This window comes from Lynx rufus, unplaced genomic scaffold, assembly GCF_022079265.1.
Source record: "Lynx rufus isolate CCGP_SWC_20201006 ecotype Redwood Valley unplaced genomic scaffold, mLynRuf1.p SCAF_14, whole genome shotgun sequence".
NCBI lineage: Eukaryota > Metazoa > Chordata > Mammalia > Carnivora > Felidae > Lynx > Lynx rufus.
The window spans coordinates 42,623,750-42,640,389 of record NW_025814828.1 but is presented as its reverse complement, the minus strand read 5'-3'; the positions used below and the strand labels follow the sequence as shown (position 1 = coordinate 42,640,389).

General features: G+C 48.0%; 1 protein-coding gene across 1 annotated transcript; it reads left to right on the top strand.

Moving 5' to 3' along the window:
- The first annotated feature begins 360 nt into the window (after nt 1-360).
- Nucleotides 361-8,613, top strand: GPKOW (G-patch domain and KOW motifs). Its single transcript, XM_047076235.1, has 11 exons — nt 361-872; nt 1,643-1,797; nt 1,897-2,021; nt 4,078-4,187; nt 4,974-5,187; nt 5,610-5,742; nt 6,406-6,532; nt 6,736-6,859; nt 6,948-7,017; nt 7,757-7,842; nt 7,936-8,613. The coding sequence occupies exons 1-11, from the start codon at nt 697-699 to the stop codon at nt 8,068-8,070; spliced, it is 1,455 nt and encodes a 484-aa protein (XP_046932191.1). The 5' UTR covers nt 361-696; the 3' UTR covers nt 8,071-8,613.
- The last annotated feature ends 8,027 nt before the right edge of the window (nt 8,614-16,640 follow it).

Below are 16,640 nucleotides of genomic sequence, written 5' to 3'. Positions count from 1 at the left end.
ATTTGTAAATTTTCAACTGTGGGGGCAGGGGATTGGATCCCCTAACCCCTGCATTATTCAAGGGTCAACTGTATGTATGTGTATTTTTTTAAGTAGTCTTCACACCCAGCGCGGAACCCAACGTGGGGCTGGAACTCCGGATCCTGAGATCAAGACCTGAGCTGGGATCCAGAGTGGGATGCTTAACCATCTGAGCCACCCAGGCACACATGTATATATACTTTTAATATCTGTTTAGGTCATTGTTCCCTACTGGACTATGATCCTCTAGAAAGGAGGAGGTCTATTTTATTAATATTTGAATCCAGAGCTTGTGGTGTATTAAATCTGGCATCAGTAGGCACTATTTACATGTCTATTTGTTATTGTACACAACTGACACAGATTTTTTTCTTAAATGATGTATTTTTATCTACACTTCCCATACCAGTAGGGCACGGCGATTAATACTTGTTGACTACCTGAATGAAAGAATGAATACCCCCAAGAACCACATATTCCTATATGATTGGCGCGACGCGCCCCTATGAAGAACAGCAACAATTACTTCTTAAGGCCCCTGTTCCACGTACGCCAGTCGATGCCGCAGTGTTTTCTGGGAAAGGTAGTTCTAAAGCCCGTCGTCTGGCCCCGGTCAAACTGAGCCCAAACTAAACTTCCCAGAAAGCAGCACACTCGCCTGGGAAGAGGGGCAAGATGGCGGACGCTGAAGACGGTACTTTGCGACCCGCGGGAGCCTCTGCTGCCCCAATTTCATTCAGCTTCAGTCGCACGTCCGCCAGGAAACGGCTGGCGGATCCGGGAGACGACGCGAGTGCGGCTCCGGAGGAGAAGGATTTCTTAAAGACCGTGGAAGGGAGGGAGCTGCAGAGGTGAAGCGCCGTGTCTTTCATCCCTTGGAATTAGGTTCGGTGGGTTCAAGCGGGAGGGTGGAATCTGAGTTGATTGTTTTGGTGGCAGCGGCCACCAAACCTTTGGAGCACAGCCTGAGGAAATTCGTGGAGGCGAGAAGGCGGGAGTGTGTAACAGGGGAGGTGGGGAAATTGGACCTGACAGCCAGGGCGTTTGAGAAAAGAGGATGTATTCCTGAGAGGGTGTGTCTTTAGCACTTGGGGGCCTTGAGATGTGTGCGTTTTGAGAGAAGGAAAGGAGTGGAGAATGACAGGACCCCTAGTTTCTCAGCTGAAGCGGTGGAGCTTCTCCAGTATAGGGAATGGGGTGGAGTGGCAGATGGAGTTTTGGGGAGGCCATCATCAGCTTAATGCGGAAAGGAGAGTTGGAGGGAGAGACTTCCAGAAGAGAATAAGCCATCCAGGGGTTGGTGTGGAGCCTGGACCTGGGGAGAGTCTGGGCTGAAGATGGTGACTTGTGAGTCATTGTGAAAGCCACGGAAGTGGGTCTTGGGCTGAGCAGAGGTTCCAGGACTGAAGGCTGATTCCTCAAAGGCACTGATATTTAAGAGTTGGGGGTGGGGGAGAGAATCTAAAGAAAACACCATTAGACACATGACATGAGAGCGAGGGTGTGGTCCCTCCAGCTGGGGGTGAGTGTGGCTCTTGTGTTTTCTCTGAAGGGAGGAGTGTGGCTCAGAACCCACTGACCATGCTACTCTCCCAACTTCACATCTCTGTGTCCACATCAGTGTGAAGCCCTCAGAAACCCCCAAGGAACTCGTCATCCCTTTGATCCAGAATGGCCATCGCAGGCAGCCACCGACCCAGGCTCCTGGGCCATCCACAAACACTGAGGCCTTGGTGGAAGGGGTGCTGTCTCAGGCTGTAAAGGAGATCATTGAGGGTAAGTGATCCCCTCTTTGCCTTGCCCCAGTGAAGGAAGAGGGGGAGGAAAATGGAAGGAGAGGGTGGGACCTCATTGCTTCCTCCCATTCTTCCTTAGACTCCAAGAAGTCCCTGGAGGAGAGAGAAAATTCGGGTGTCGACCCCATGCTTGCTATCCCCATGATCCAGAAAGGATGCATCCCTAACGGAGAAGGGGCAGACAGCGAACCCCGAGCTGAGACAGTGAGCTGGCCCCTAACTCCTCCAGCCCCAGCCTCTCTTTGCCCTGTCTGCCAGGCTTGCCTCTCTGCACCCAGCAGGGAAAGTCAGTGTGTGTACTAGAGGCCTGCTGCCTAGCTCTTCCTCCTTCTGTCCTTTTTTGGAAGCATTAACAGAGGAATCCAGATACTGAGGTGTGGAAAAGCACTTGCATTCTGGAATTATCTGAACAAGATGAGCAAATGGAACAGGAAATGTAAAGATCCTGAGGGTAGATTCTGCCTAGAGTGTTTGAGGAACACCAAGGAGACCAGTGTAGCTGGAGGGGAATGAGTGAAGGGGAGGAGTAGTAGACAATTTCAGGCATCCCAAGACCAGAAACACAAGTTTGAAGACACATAGGAACACTAATAATATTAAATGCCAAGTAGAACTGTCTGTGATGACAGAGTGTAATCTATCACACTGTATTAAGCAGAGGTAGAAAGTGACAAAATTGGAAAGTAGGAAGTGGCTGGGGCTAAACTAGGCAGGGCCTTGTGGGCCGTGGTGAGGACTCTGGCTTTTATTGTGAATGATATGAGGGCCATGAGAGGGCTCTGAGCAGAGAGGGTGAAGACTTAAGATTTCACAAGATCTCTCTGGCTACTATGAGCAGAACAGACTAGTAAGTAAAGGCGGAAGCAAGGAGACTAGTAGTGCAGGCTAGAAATGATGGAGCCTCAGACCAGAGTGGTAGGAGTGAGGCCTGGAAGGACAAGTAGGGTTTAGTGAGAGAGGGAGGAGCAGCGTGAGTACCAATGGCAGGAACAACCTAAGCAACAGCATGGTGGCAGGGAGTCGGTGTTGTGTGTGCCCATCGGTGAAGCAACTTGCAGTGTGTCTAAAGTGAGTATAAAGAATTGGAGTGAGGATGGGAGGTGATCGATAAGGAGAAGTGAAGGGTATGTCTACAGAAGCAACAAAGTCTGTCTTTCATACACATGGATTCTACTTTTCACCTCTTTATTCGCAATTTTTTAGCGATGCTTCTTTGGGGCCTATTTCTCTTACAGCCCCAGACCACCCTCTCTTTTGACTGAACTGTTCTCATTGGCCTTCAGATGTCTTCTGATGTCTTTCATCTTAAAAAATAGGACCTTCATTTCACTTTCCACCCTGTTCCCTCTTTGGCCTCATTTCTCTCATTTCCTCTCCTCCCCCAGCCTTCCACATCTCAGTTGAACCCAGGTACATCTATCCTTCCTCTCAGCCAAAAAACCTTAGTCAGTGTTGACTCCCCTCTTTATTCCATACCCCAGGTACAGCCTTTCAGCAAAATCCTATCATGTCCCTTTGCAGAATACATCCAGAATCTGACCACTTCTCACCATCACCACTCTGGTCTGAGCCACAAGTATCTTTCATCTGGACCATTGCTGTAACTTCCTCACTGGGTCCCCTTGTGTGGTGGCCAGCATCCTGTAGCTCCAGCCCAGATCTCCTGATTAATGTCTCACCACCCTCTCTGCCTCCACAGCACTGTTTCAGTCAGGTTGACTTTCATGATGCTCTTCCCACACCAGATCTTGTCCTGCCTCAGGGCCTTTGCTCTTATTGTTCTCTCTGCTTGGACTACTCTCCCTTCTATATCCTCCTGGCTCCCTCTGTCATCTCTTTCTGGTCTCTGCTCAGATATCAACTCAGTAACCCTCTCTTCTCCATCCCTCTGCATCCCCTTAAGCTGCTTTATTTTTCTTTATATAACTTATCACTACCTGACATACCATGTTTTGTGTATTTTATTTATTGTGTGTCTCTGCAACTAGAATGTAAGCCTCACAGAGCAAGGGTTTTTGTTTTGTTTACTGCTTTATCCTCATCACCTAGATTAGTACCTGGCACAGAACAGGTGCTTTATAATTATTTGTTGAAGGACAACATGGAGGAGTAAAGTGAGAGACAGCAAGAGGAAATCAAAACTAACCTTGAGCTTATGGAAAAGAAGCATTGAGGGTCACCCTGTGGGTGTTAGTAAGCGCACTTCGGAGGACCCACTGTGAGCCAAGCCTAACCATCCTTCCTCTGCCTGAACCTGTAGGTGCCGGAAGAAGCTGATTACGAGGCAGTCCCTGTAGAGGCCTATGGGCTGGCCATGTTACGAGGCATGGGCTGGAAACCTGGCGAGGGCATTGGCCGCACCTTCAATCAGTGAGTTCTAGGGTAGGGGCAAGGGGCAACAGATGGGGGCAGCGAACAAGACCCCCATGGTTACTACCCATCCAAAACCATCCAGGCAGGGAGAGGGCATGTTACCACCCTAATTAATTTAGTAAGCCTTTCCACTACTGTTTCAATCTCCTATTTACCCTTTGAAACTCTGTAACGAGATCCCATTTATGTAAAGGTTACTTTTCTGAACATCAGCTTCGTCATCTGAAAATGGGGATAATGACAATATTGACTTCCCGGGTCTGTTGTGGAGTTATGTGAAATTATACACATAAAGCACTTACAGCAGGCCCTGGCCCCAAATAAACATAGACTAGACATTTGCTATTATCACACAGACTTATGGTCACTTCTTCTCAGTTCTCAACTCCAAAGAATTCTGAAAACCAAACATTTTTTTCATAAACCATTTAGTAGCCAAACATGACCTGAGACACAGAGCATTTTATAGTCTATTTCTCCTGCTTGGCGTGAACATTTGTATGATTTCCCCTGTAGAATTATCAGGGTGTTTGATTACAGGGATCTGCCTCAGGTCCTGCTGTAGATACTATGTAATAGATGGTCTATCCAATGTGTTATTAGGTTGGACCAATGAAATTGTTATTTCTGTAGATCAAAAGCAGTCCTAGTGTGAGATGGGGAAGGCTATTCTTGAACATGTTGACAGGGTGGAATTTGAATAGTAGTGCGTGGGGGAGGCACTGAAAACTTACATCTTCCCCCTCTCCTGGCCAACAAGCTCACATACTGTGCTCCCTGCAGAGTGGTAAAGCCCCGTGTCAACTCACTGAGACCAAAGGGGTTAGGGTTGGGTGCCAACCTGACTGAGGTCCAGGCCCTGGCCCCCACTGGCCCCCACCGCCTGCCAAAGCCAGATGAGGAGCAAGAGAAGGATAAGGAAGACCAGCCTCAAGGACTGGTGCCTGGGGGAGCTGTGGTGGTTCTTTCTGGCCCGCACCGAGGCCTCTATGGGAAGGTAAGGAACAAAACTGTGCCGGGAGCCTGAGACAGGCAGCGGGGAAGATTGATGTGAGGGCCAGAGGGAGGAAGACTTGGGTTTGGGGTGGAAAGGGCTGGAAGTCCTTGTCTTTCAGGCGTGCCTGGCTTGCTGCCTCATTCGGTAACTCAGAACCACTTGCTGGGCCTTTCTGAGCCTCAGTTTCCAACTAAAAGAGAGAATGCCATATGCCACATGTTCCTGAAGATTAAATTCTTAAAATATATCCAAGCCACAGAGTCTGTCAGGGGAGACATATGGACCAGGGCCCGTCCCAGACCTTGGGTCAGTCTGGTGGGGGAGACACAGGGGTCAAGCCTATTGGAAATAAGAGTGGACAGCTGGGGCCTAGGAATGTGGGTTTAGTCCACATTCCTAACTTCCTCCCCCCAACCATTCAGGTAGAAGGCCTCGATCCTGACAACGTTCGGGCCATGGTTCGCCTGGCCGTGGGGAGCCGCATGGTGACTGTTAGTGAGTACTACCTGCAACCTGTCTCACAGCAGGAGTTTGACAAGAATTCCTTGGATCTCAGTGAGTGAGCTTTTTACCTAGCTGGGAGAGTTAGAGAAGCATTCCACGGGGTGGGGTGGGGGGGGGTGGTAGGGCCTGTCCCAGGTGGTGGGGGTGGCGGGGAGATCAGCAGTCTGCCTGGCAGGCGTGACTTCTGGTCAGAGGTCAGGAGGCGAGAATGAAGATAAGTGGTTTATTCAGTTTGAGGAAAAATTGATGTAGTAACCCTGGGGCTTTCTTTTGCTTCTTTCTGAGAGAGAATAAACAGGTATGGAAACCAATTCCTATCCTTGGGAGGTCTATTCAGGGTGATGAGCCTGTCTTCTTCTAGGGAGTGAGGGCAGCTGGGACTAGGCCATGACCAGGGATGAAGGCATTCTAGGCATGGCAGCAGGATGGGGCAGTTTGGCAGATGGGAGATTGGTGCTGACAGAGCTCTCAGGATTTTCTAGCCTCAGATTAGCAGCATCAGCGCAGGCTCGAGTGGCTGAGGAAGGCTTCCTAAAGGAAGCCCCAGCAGTTGAAGGGAAGGGGAGAGCATTCCATTGGTGTAGGCAAAGTCATGATGGTAGGAGGGGACACTGAGGCAAGTGGGAGGTGGCCTGAGGCTGAGGTGTAGCCTGCAAGGTAAGAGAATGGCACACTGAGGCTCCTTCCTCCTTCTCCCCACACACCCTTGTGTAGGCCAGATGCGTAAAACTTCCTCAGTGCAACAGAATGGAACAGCTTCGTCATGGAAGGCCCTCCGGGATCAGGACCTCCCCAGCCAGCAAGAGGACTCACAGAGGAAGCGAAAACACCTTCCCGACCGGTGGGACCCTGGGCATCTGGGATGGGGGGGAGAAGGCAAGGCTGTGGAGAGGCTCCAGCAGTCAGAGAAGGCTTCCAGGGCAAGGCAGGCACATAGAAGGAACTAGAGACAGCATTATGGGTGGGTTTCACAGCAGCAGCAAAGGTGGGGTGAGCAGAATGTGCATCTAATGAACTAAGCCCCGTGTTGGCCCCTTTCCACAGACAGGGGGAGCCTGCTGCCAAGAATGAGAAGGCAGGTCCCAGGAGCCAGCACTGGTTGCACAGGGACCTACGCGTACGCTTTGTGGACAAGCTGCACAAGGGTGGCCAGTATTATAACACCAAGGTGGGAACCCTGCAACCTGGGTTCTCTTCCTCCCCCAGGGACTAGGTCCCCATAACTCCAACATTCTCACATCCCTTGACCTCCCCAGATGACGATCGAAGATGTCCTCAGCCCAGATACCTGTGTGTGTCGAACAGATCAAGGCCAGGTCCTGGAAGGTGAGTCTGAGGGATGACCACTGGGTCGTTATCATCCTGGAGGCTGATGGGAAGGCTGTCTTAGACCAAGAGGCTGGTGTGGGCAGAGGCTGAGAGATAGGGTAGAGTTCAGATATTTTGTAAGGTCCAGAATCGTCTTTTTTTTTTTAATTTTGAGTCTTTTTTTTAAGCTTATTTATTTATTTTTGAGAGAGAGAGGGAATGAGGGAGGGAGAGAGAACCAGCAGGGGAGGGACAGAGAGTGGGATGGAGGATCTAAAGCAGGCTCTGAGCTGTCAGCACAGAGCCCAATGCGGGGCTCGAACTCACAAACCATTAGATCATGACCTGAGCCAAAGTTGGACGCTTAACCAACTGAGCCACCCAGGCGCCCCCAAGGCCCAGAATCTTCTGACAGAACATTAGGCGCTTCTGTGATAGTGATTATCTGAGCCCCTCCTTTCCCCATCTGCGACATTGGCATGAAAATGAGCTATTTCTCCCTCTTGTACAGATGTGTCCTGAACTCCTTGTGCAGGGCAGGGCATATAACGTGCCCACAGTAAACGGTATCTGTTGTCATCACCCATCATCTTCCTACATAAGTGCTCCCTTTTTTAGGAACTGTTCCTTAGGTGTCCTCACCCACACCTGTCAACAGGGTACAGAGTGGCTCTCAGGAATACAGAAAAGGACTTGTGACAGGACCCTGGGTGGGCTAGTCCTGGCTGTGGGCCTCACTTCCTCCCCTCATCTGTAGGTCTGAGGGAAGACATGCTGGAGACCCTGGTCCCCAAGGTCCAAGGCAACCGGGTTATGGTGGTGCTGGGGCCACAGGCTGGAAAGGTGAGTCCCAGACCTGGGCATGGGGGTGGAAGCATGCAGGGGATGTCCCAGAGTCTGGGTTGGCTCTGCTGACTCCACCCGCTCCTACTCTAGGTGGGCCGCCTGCTGGACTGGGACAGAGAACAGAGCCGGGCTGTGGTGCAGCTGCAGAGAGAGAATCAGCTGGTGGAACTTCACTATGATGCTGTCTGCCAGTACCTGGGCCCCAGTGACTCAGATGAAGACTGACCCATGGCCCCGTTCCCACCCCCAACGCTGCCACCTGCTCTGTATGGTGTGGAAAGACAGTCTTCACAAAGGTGGGGAGGTCATTGTTCCATCCTCCACTTGCACCTCAGCCCCAGGACCAGGACAGGGACAGGGCATAAGATAGATGGGCCTTAAGGGAGGCTTGAAACAAACCTGGTATTCTCCAGAAGCTAGTGTGTAATAAAAATCACTTCAAAAACTCAGTAAAATGACAAGATCGTAAGTGTGTGCTGAGCTGAGTAGAAACGGGAGCTGAGCTGATGGAAGTGGGAGCCGTTCCAGGCTTCAGCCCCACCTCCCTGCATGGGCTGACAGACAAGTTCAAGGATCTGTCTCCTTACAAGTTCATTCTTGGAATACAGAAGCTACGAAGTGTGTCCCCTGAGCAGACGCTATGGAGTCTGGAGTGCCACATCTCTGTACAACTTCCTGAGGAAGAATCCTAGTGGTGGCTCTACTTTTTTTTTTTTTTAATTTTTTAAATGTTTATTTTTGAGAGAGAGAGAGAGACAGAATCCGAAGCAGGCTCCAGACTCAGCTGTCAGCACAGAGCCCAACACGAGGCTCAAAGTCACAGATGGCAAGATCATGACCTGAGCCAAAGTCAGAAGCTTAACTGAGCCACCCAGGCGCCCCATTGGTGGCTCTACTTTTTACTCTTGGTCCAGACCAGACGTCCAGAGGATATCTTGAGCCAGTGATGAGAGTCCAGAGGAAGGGAGGCTTCTACCCACAAATGGGATGTGTTTGTACTATTTCTCAGAGGACTCAGTTAATTTCAGGGCCCCTGTTTTAGTCCCCAAACTTTGGCTAGAAGGTAAAAAAAAGTTTTGTCCCAGGTAGGATTTCTCTGATCCAGGTAACTGGACTCTCAAAAAGGTTATTGTCAGACAGCCCTCAAACTTTTTCCCATTTAATGGGCTGAGATCCAAAATCAACAAGGGAAGCAAGAGCTTTAGGTCCAATTGCTTCTAAGTCATCCCCAAATGCAAACTGGTGCAGCCACTCTGGAAAAAAGTTTGGAGGTTCCTCAAAAAATTAAAAATAGAACTACCCTATGACCCAGCAATTGCACTACTAGGCATTTATCCAAGGGATACAGGTGTGCTGTTTCAAAGGGACACATGCACCCCCATGTTTATAGCAGCACTATCAACAATAGCCAAAGTAAGAAAAGAGCCCAAATGTCCATCGATGGATGAATGGATAAAGAAGATGTGGTGTGTGTGTGTATATATGTATATGTGTATATATATATATATATATATATATATATATATATATATACACACACATACAATGGAATATTACTCGGGGATCAGAAAGAATGAAATGTTGCCATTTGCAACTACGTGAATGGAACTAGAGGGTATTATGCTAAGTGAAATTAGAGAAAGATAAATATGTAATTTCACTCATATGTGGAATTTAAGAAACAGATGACCATAGTGGTAGGGAAGGAAAAATAGATAAAAACAGAGGGAGGCAAACCATAAGAGACTCTTAAATACAGAGAACAAACTGAGGGTTGCTGGTGGGGTGTTGGGTGGGGGGGATGGGCTAAATGGGTAATGGGCATTAAGGAGAGCACTTGGGATGATGAGCACTGGGTGTTATCTGTAACTGATGAATCACTAAATCTACTCCTGAAACCGATACTCTACTATATGTTAACTAACTTGAATTTGTTTTAAAAAGATGATATAACTGTTATATACACCCAAAATCAGAGTACCTAAGTATATAAAGAAAATATAGATATATATGAAGGTAAAAATAGTTTTATTACACTATATGTTAACTAACTTGGATTTAGATAAAATTAAAACTACAAAATAAAAACACAATAAATCATCCCTAGTCACTAAGTTATTGATGTAATAAATGGTATTTGAGTTAGATCTAGACCACTGGTATGAACTCCTGACCTGTCAGGACATGGCCCAGTGCTGTAGAATTTTTTTTAAAAAATAATTGAATTATCACATTAAAATTATTACAACTCTTGGGGCGCCTGGGTGGCTCAGTCGGTTAAGCGTCCGACTTCAGCTCAGGTCACGATCTCGCGGTCCGTGAGTTCGAGCCCCGCGTCGGGCTCTGGGCTGATGGCTCAGAGCCTGGAGCCTGCTTCGATTCTGTGTCTCCCTCTCTCTCTGCCCCTCCCCCGTTCATGCTCTGTCTCTCTCTGTCTCAAAAATAAATAAAAACGTTAAAAAAATTTTTTTTTAATTATTACAACTCTTTTTTATTTGATTAAATCTTTTGAAAATTTTAATTGTTGAATACATGTTATCATACATACATACAATGTTATCTTAGTTTCAGGTGTACAACGTCAAGTGATTGAACAATTCTAATACATTACTCCATGCTCACTAAGAAAAGTGTAGCTACCATCTGTCACCATACAACATTATTACAACATTATTGACTCCATTCCCTATGGTGTACTCCTTGTCTCCCTCACATTTTTTTTTTTTTTTTGATAACTGGGAGTTTGTACCTCTTAATCCCCTTCACCGATTTCACCCATCCCCTTCCTCTTTGGCAACTACCCCTAGAGCGGGGCGATAAAGGTAAGCTACTGTCTCTGCCCAGCAGAGGCAGAATGCTGTTTAGAGCCAAAATGAGCAGGTATAGAAAAACAGTTGGCCAAATCAATGGCCATATGCTGAGTAAGGTAAGGGATGATTGGAAGACCTTCCAGTATCATAACCCCAGTGTGAAGTACAATTGCACAGGAGCGCCTGGGTGGCTCAGTCAGTCAAGTGTCTGACTTTGTTGGCTCAGGTCATGATCTTGTGGTTTATGGGTTCGAGCCCTGCATTAAGCTCTGTGCTGACAGCTCAGACTGGAGCCTGCTTCGGATTCTGTGTCTCCTCTGCCCCACCTCCACTCATGTTCTGTCTCTCTCTCAACAATAAATAAACGTTAATTTTTTAAAATGTGTTATGAAGTATAATTGCACAGACAGATATTACTGATTTACTAATTTACTGATCCCTAATTAATTCCAGAACCCCTCTGTTTTCAGGATTGGCCAAGCAGGGCGGTTAAAGCAGACAGCAAAGGACAACCCCCCACCCCTAGTTTCTCCCGTTGCTGAGTCATAATTGTGATGGTACACACTGTCCCCAGAATTCCAGGCTGGGTTGTATTTTTCATGTTGGGGGGAAGGGTCACAAGTTCTAAAGGTTCCCAATCTGGCATGTCCAGTAGTCCATTTGCCTTATTGTATGTGCTACACCCAGTCAAGAAGGCCTCCTTTCTCCAAATCATAATAAATTCATCTTGGTAACACCCTCAAGAAGAGCTTAAAGCTTCCTGGAGAATGGTACTGGTCCTCTGTCTCTGCCCTGCAATGTGGTATAACCTGGCAGTTTCAGACAATCCCTTCCTCTCCTCCATGTGTCATAATACTTAAAATAGATTTCATCAGATTTTGGTTTCCTGGAGATGACATTTCTCCTGAGCCTGTCTTTAAAAACAGGGCCAAGGGGAAAAAAATAAAAACAGAGTCGGGGAGGGAGGGAGCCTCTGGGTGGCTCAGTCAGTCTTGATCTCATGGCTCACAAGTTTGAGCCCTGGGTTGTGCTCTGTACTGACAGCTCCGAGCCTGGAGCCTGCTTCCGATTCTGTGTCTCCCTCTCTCTCTGCCCCTCCCCCGCTCATTCTCTCTCTCTCTCTCTCTCTCTCTCTCTCTCTCTCCCTCTCTCTCTCTCTCTCTCACACACACACACACACACACACAAATAATAATAGACATTAAAAATACAAAATAAGGGGGCGCCTGGGTGGCGCAGTCGGTTAAGCGTCCGACTTCAGCCAGGTCACGATCTCGCGGTCCGTGAGTTCAAGCCCCGCGTCAGGCTCTGGGCTGATGGCTCAGAGCCTGGAGCCTGCTTCCGATTCTGTGTCTCCTCTCTCTCTGCCCCTCCCCGGCTCGTACACGGTCTCTGTCTCTCTGTCTCTCTGTCAAAAATAAAACATTAAAAAAAATGGGCTGGGGGCGCCTGGGTGGCTCAGTCAGTTGAGTGGCTCTTGATTTCAGTTCAGGTCATGATCTCACTGTTCCATGAATTCAAACCCAGCCTAGGGCTCTGTGCTGGCCTTGAGGAGCTTGCTCAGGGTTCTCTGTGCCTCCTCTCAAAAATAAACATTTATGTAGGTAAAAAAACAAAAACAAAAACAAACAAAAAAAAGCGGGCCTGAAGTTCTTAAATACAACCCTGTGTCCCGAACACATAGCCCTAACAGAACACCTCATCCCCCAACAGACCACGGTGGCTTTTTGTTTCCCCTGAGTTCATCCCTCCTGATCCCTCAGTTCCAGGACAGGCTCCTTACATTCTGAGAAGCGTGGACAGCATCAAGAAGCTTCCCCGATCTGTCCCTTGTTCATCGCACACAAAGAAAGATGACCCTGCACAGTTTTCTCTTGGCCCGATGCCTGGTGCTTGCCGGCTACCAAGGTTGCCCTTTGCCAGCTGTTGCTGTGGCAACAGCTGTGAGCCTGTGAATTCTCCCTGGGCCACTCACAAGGCCAGGGCTGTGACCCATACAATTTGTTCAGACTGGCTTCTTCCACATCACAGGGAATGAGCAAGATGTGGTTGAAAAAGCATCTGCCTCTTCTGCTAAGTCTCCAGAAGTCTCCCTGGCAGGGTGCTGCCTCTATTAAACACTGTGCAGGGGCAACTGGGTGGCTCAGACAGTTAAGCGTCCAACTTTGGCTCAGGTCATTATTTCATGGTCTGTGGGTTCAAGACCCAAATCAGACTGTGCTGACAGCTTGGAGACTGGAGCCTTCTTCAGATTCTGTGTCTCCCTCTCTCTCTCTGCCCTTCTCTGCTCATGCTCTGCTTCTCTCTCTCTCTCTCTCTCTCAAAAATAAACATTAAAAAAAAAAACCCGTCCAGACACTGGGTCATAAATTTGTGGCAGCAGACTCAAGAAGCAGTTTCTTTGCCTTTCAGAGAGTGAGTTATTTGGGTGATTGGGACTCTGTTGCCTAAGGGCTGAGCCTGGTGGCAGATGCATGCAGTTAGATTCTCCTCTGACATTCCTTCCTCAGCCAGGGAATCCTCCCCTGCACCCCCACATTGGCTCCTGTTAACCTCCATGTTCCAGCACCATGCAGAAGGATTAAGTGCCCAACAACTTGGAAAGCTGTATGAAGGGCAGTGGGTCCTCACCAAGTGCTCCTATTGCCCCAATCCATTCAACAGGCATCTATTGAGCCCTTACTGTATTCCAGGTACTGTTCTGCATGCTGGGGGAAAAGTAGAGAGTAAATCATTCAACAAACATGAGTCCCTACTATATGGCAGATGTGATGCTGGGGATATGGCCATGAATAAGACAGACAAAGATCATTGCCCTTGTGGCATCTGTGGTTCCAGTGAGGCTGAGAGACAGTAAGCAAAAAACACAAGAGGTAAATTACCTAGTATGCTAGAAAGTGATGAGTCATGGGGGGGTGGGGCAGGAGCGGTGTAGTGGGGGCAGGGAAGAACAGGGTAAAAGTGAACTGGAGTGGGCAGATGGCAGGATTCATAGCATGGCCAGGGAAGGCTTTCTTTGCTACAAAGGTGACACAGGAGTAAAGATAAGAAAGAAGTGAGGAACAGTCCTGCAGCAGCTTGGCCTGTGGTGGCACCATTGCTGGTATGTTTGGGGAATAGCAAGGAGGCCACCATGGCTGCTGGGGAGTAAATGAGGGAGAGGGAAGTAGGAGGTGAGGTCAGAGAGGTACCTCAGTGCCTTCAGGGCCACACTCCATGTTCTCACTGAGACAGAAGCATGGGAAACCTCCACACAACCACTGCCAAAGGCTGCGTGCTGATGCTCCTGTCCCCCCCCCCCACCGCCGCTCCCCCCACACCCAACCACAGTAAACACACTTGTCCTTCTAGTGCTTTGGTCAGTCTGGCTGATTTTCACTGTTGGGGATGAATTCTCCCACTGGCCACTCACTGGGGTTTCCTGGAAGGCTTACCTTTCCCATCAGTGCCAGTTGGGGTGCTTTGGGGTACTTGCTTCAAACTGGGGAAGCACCTTTCCTCCCAGTCCTCAGACAGATCTCCAGCACCTTTCATATATCCCTGATCTTTCACCACTTCTCTGGAAGCGTTACCATTGCCGGAGGATCATCAGACCACCAGCTAAAGGGTGAGAAGCTCTCAATATTTCCCCACAGCATCTCAAAAGAGGACTAAATGCCACTATTTGTGCTCACTAATCCTTTGGGAGTTCTGATTTCCCTCATAACCTTATCCCATCCTTGTCTTCAAAAGTGCTTTAGGGGCGCCTGGGTGGCTGACTTAGTTAAGCATCCGACTTTGGCTCAGGTCATGACCTAAGGGTCTGTGGGTTCAAGCTCCACATTGAGCTCTGTGCCGACAGTGCGGAGCCTACTTGGGATTCTCTCTCTCCCTCTCTCTCTCTCTGCCCCTGTCCTGCTCTCTCTCCCTCTCTCAAAATAAATAAATTTTTAAAAGATAAATAAAAGTGGGGCTCCTGCATGGCTCAGTCAGTTAAGCGTCCGACTTTGGCTTAGGTCATGATCCTCTGGTTTGTGAGTTCGAGCCCCGCGTCAGGCTCTGTGCTGACAGCTCGGAGCCTGGAGCCTGCTTTGGATTCTGTGTCTCCCTCTCTCTCTCTGACCCTCCCCTGCTCACACTCTGTCTACTCTGTCTCTCTCTCCTTCAAAAAATAAACATTAAAAAATAATAAAGAATGACGAAAAAAATAAAAGATAAATAAGAGTGCTGTAAATCAGGAAATTGCAAATTAAAACAATGAGCACTACACAGAATGGCAGCTAACCAATTGCTGGTGAGGTGGTGGAGCAACAGGCACTCGCATCCATTGGAGGCTGGGACACAAAATGGCACAGCCACTCTGGAAGTCTGTCTGGCTGTTTCCTACAAAACCGAACATACTCTTGACTCTATGATCCAGCAATCGCATTCCTTAGTATTGACCCAAAAGAGTTGAAGGCTTATGGATAAAGACATTGTGGTTTATATACACAATGGAGTACTACATGGCAATGAGAAAGAACGAAATATGGCCCTTTGTAGCAACGTGGATGGAACTGGAGAGTGTGATGCTAAGTGAAATAAGCCATACAGAGAAAGACAGATACCATATGGTTTCACTCTTATGTGGATCCTGAGAAACTTAACAGAAACCCATGGGGGAGGGGAAGGAAAAAAAAAAGAGGTTAGAGTGGGAGAGAGCCAAAGCATAAGAGACTCTTAAAAACTGAGAACAAACTGAGGGTTGATGGGGGGTGGGAGGGAGGGGAGGGTGGGTGATGGGTATTGAGGAGGGCACCTTTTGGGATGAGCACTGGGTGTTGCATGGAAACCAAGTTGACAATAAATTTCATATATTGAAAAAAAAAGAGTTGAAGGCTTATGTTCCCACAAAAACCTGCACATGGATATCTACAGCAGCTTTATTCGTAATTGCCAAAACTCGGAAGCAAACAAGAGGTCCTTCAGTCGGTGAGCAGATAAACTGTGGTGCATCCAGACAGTGGAATATTATGCAGCACTAAAAAGAAGTGAGCTATCAAACCACAAAATGCTACGGAGGAAACTTAAATGCATATACTAAGAAGGAGCCAATCTGGAGAGACTGCACACTAGAAGATTCCAACTACATGCCATTCTGGAAAAGGCAGAACTAGGAAGTCAGTAAAAAGTGCTTCCCAGGAGGGGCACCTGGGTAGCTCAGTCCGTTAGGCATCCAACTTTGGCTCAGGTCATGATCTCACGGTTTGTGAGTTGGAGCCCTGCCTTGGGCTCTGTGCTGGCAGCTCAGATACTGGAGCCTGCTTCAGATTCTGTGTCTCTGTGTTTCTCCACACCTCCCCCACTCACACTCTGTCTCTCTCCCTCCCAAAAAATAAATAAACATAAAAAAGTGGTTTCCAGGAGTTGGGAGGGAGAGAGGGATGAATAGATAGATCAGAGAGGATTGTAGGGTGATGAAACTATTTTGTCTATTATGTGGTGCATACATGGCATTATACATTTGTAAAAACAGTTTGCATGTACAACACCAAGAGTGAACTCTATTGTAAGCTATGGACTTTGGGTGATGATGATATGCCATTGTCAGTGTACGTTCATCAGTTGTAACAAATGTACCATTTTGGTGTGGGATGTCAAGCAGGAAGATGTGCATGGGGAGGAGGGGAGCAGTGTTCTAATTTCCACACAATTTTTCTGTGAGTCTAAAACTGCTCTAACAAATAAATAAAGCCTATTCCTTTTTTTAAAAAAAAGTGTTTGAGGGGCACCTGGATAGCTCAGTTGGTTAAGCGTCCAACTTCGGCTCAGGTCATGATCCCACAGTTCGTGAGTTCGAGCCCCACGTTGGCCTCTGTGCTGACAGCTTGGAGCCTGGAGCCTGCTTCAGATTCTGTGTCTCCGTCTCTCTCTCTCTCTCTCTCTCTCTCTGTCCCTCCCCTGCTCTAGTTCTGTCTCTTTCTCCTTCAAAAATAAATATTTTTTTATTAAAAATAAATAAATAAA

What these genes read in the sequence shown, in the direction of transcription:
- GPKOW (XM_047076235.1), top strand. Translation starts at nt 697, where the DNA reads ATGGCGGACGCTGAAGACGGTACTTTGCGACCCGCGGGAGCCTCTGCT. An exon ending in GCGAACCCCGAGCTGAGACA is followed by an intron (nt 2,022 to 4,077) that starts GTGAGCTGGCCC and finishes CTGAACCTGTAG; the next exon opens with GTGCCGGAAGAAGCTGATTA. An exon ending in ATTGGCCGCACCTTCAATCA is followed by an intron (nt 4,188 to 4,973) that starts GTGAGTTCTAGG and finishes TGCTCCCTGCAG; the next exon opens with AGTGGTAAAGCCCCGTGTCA.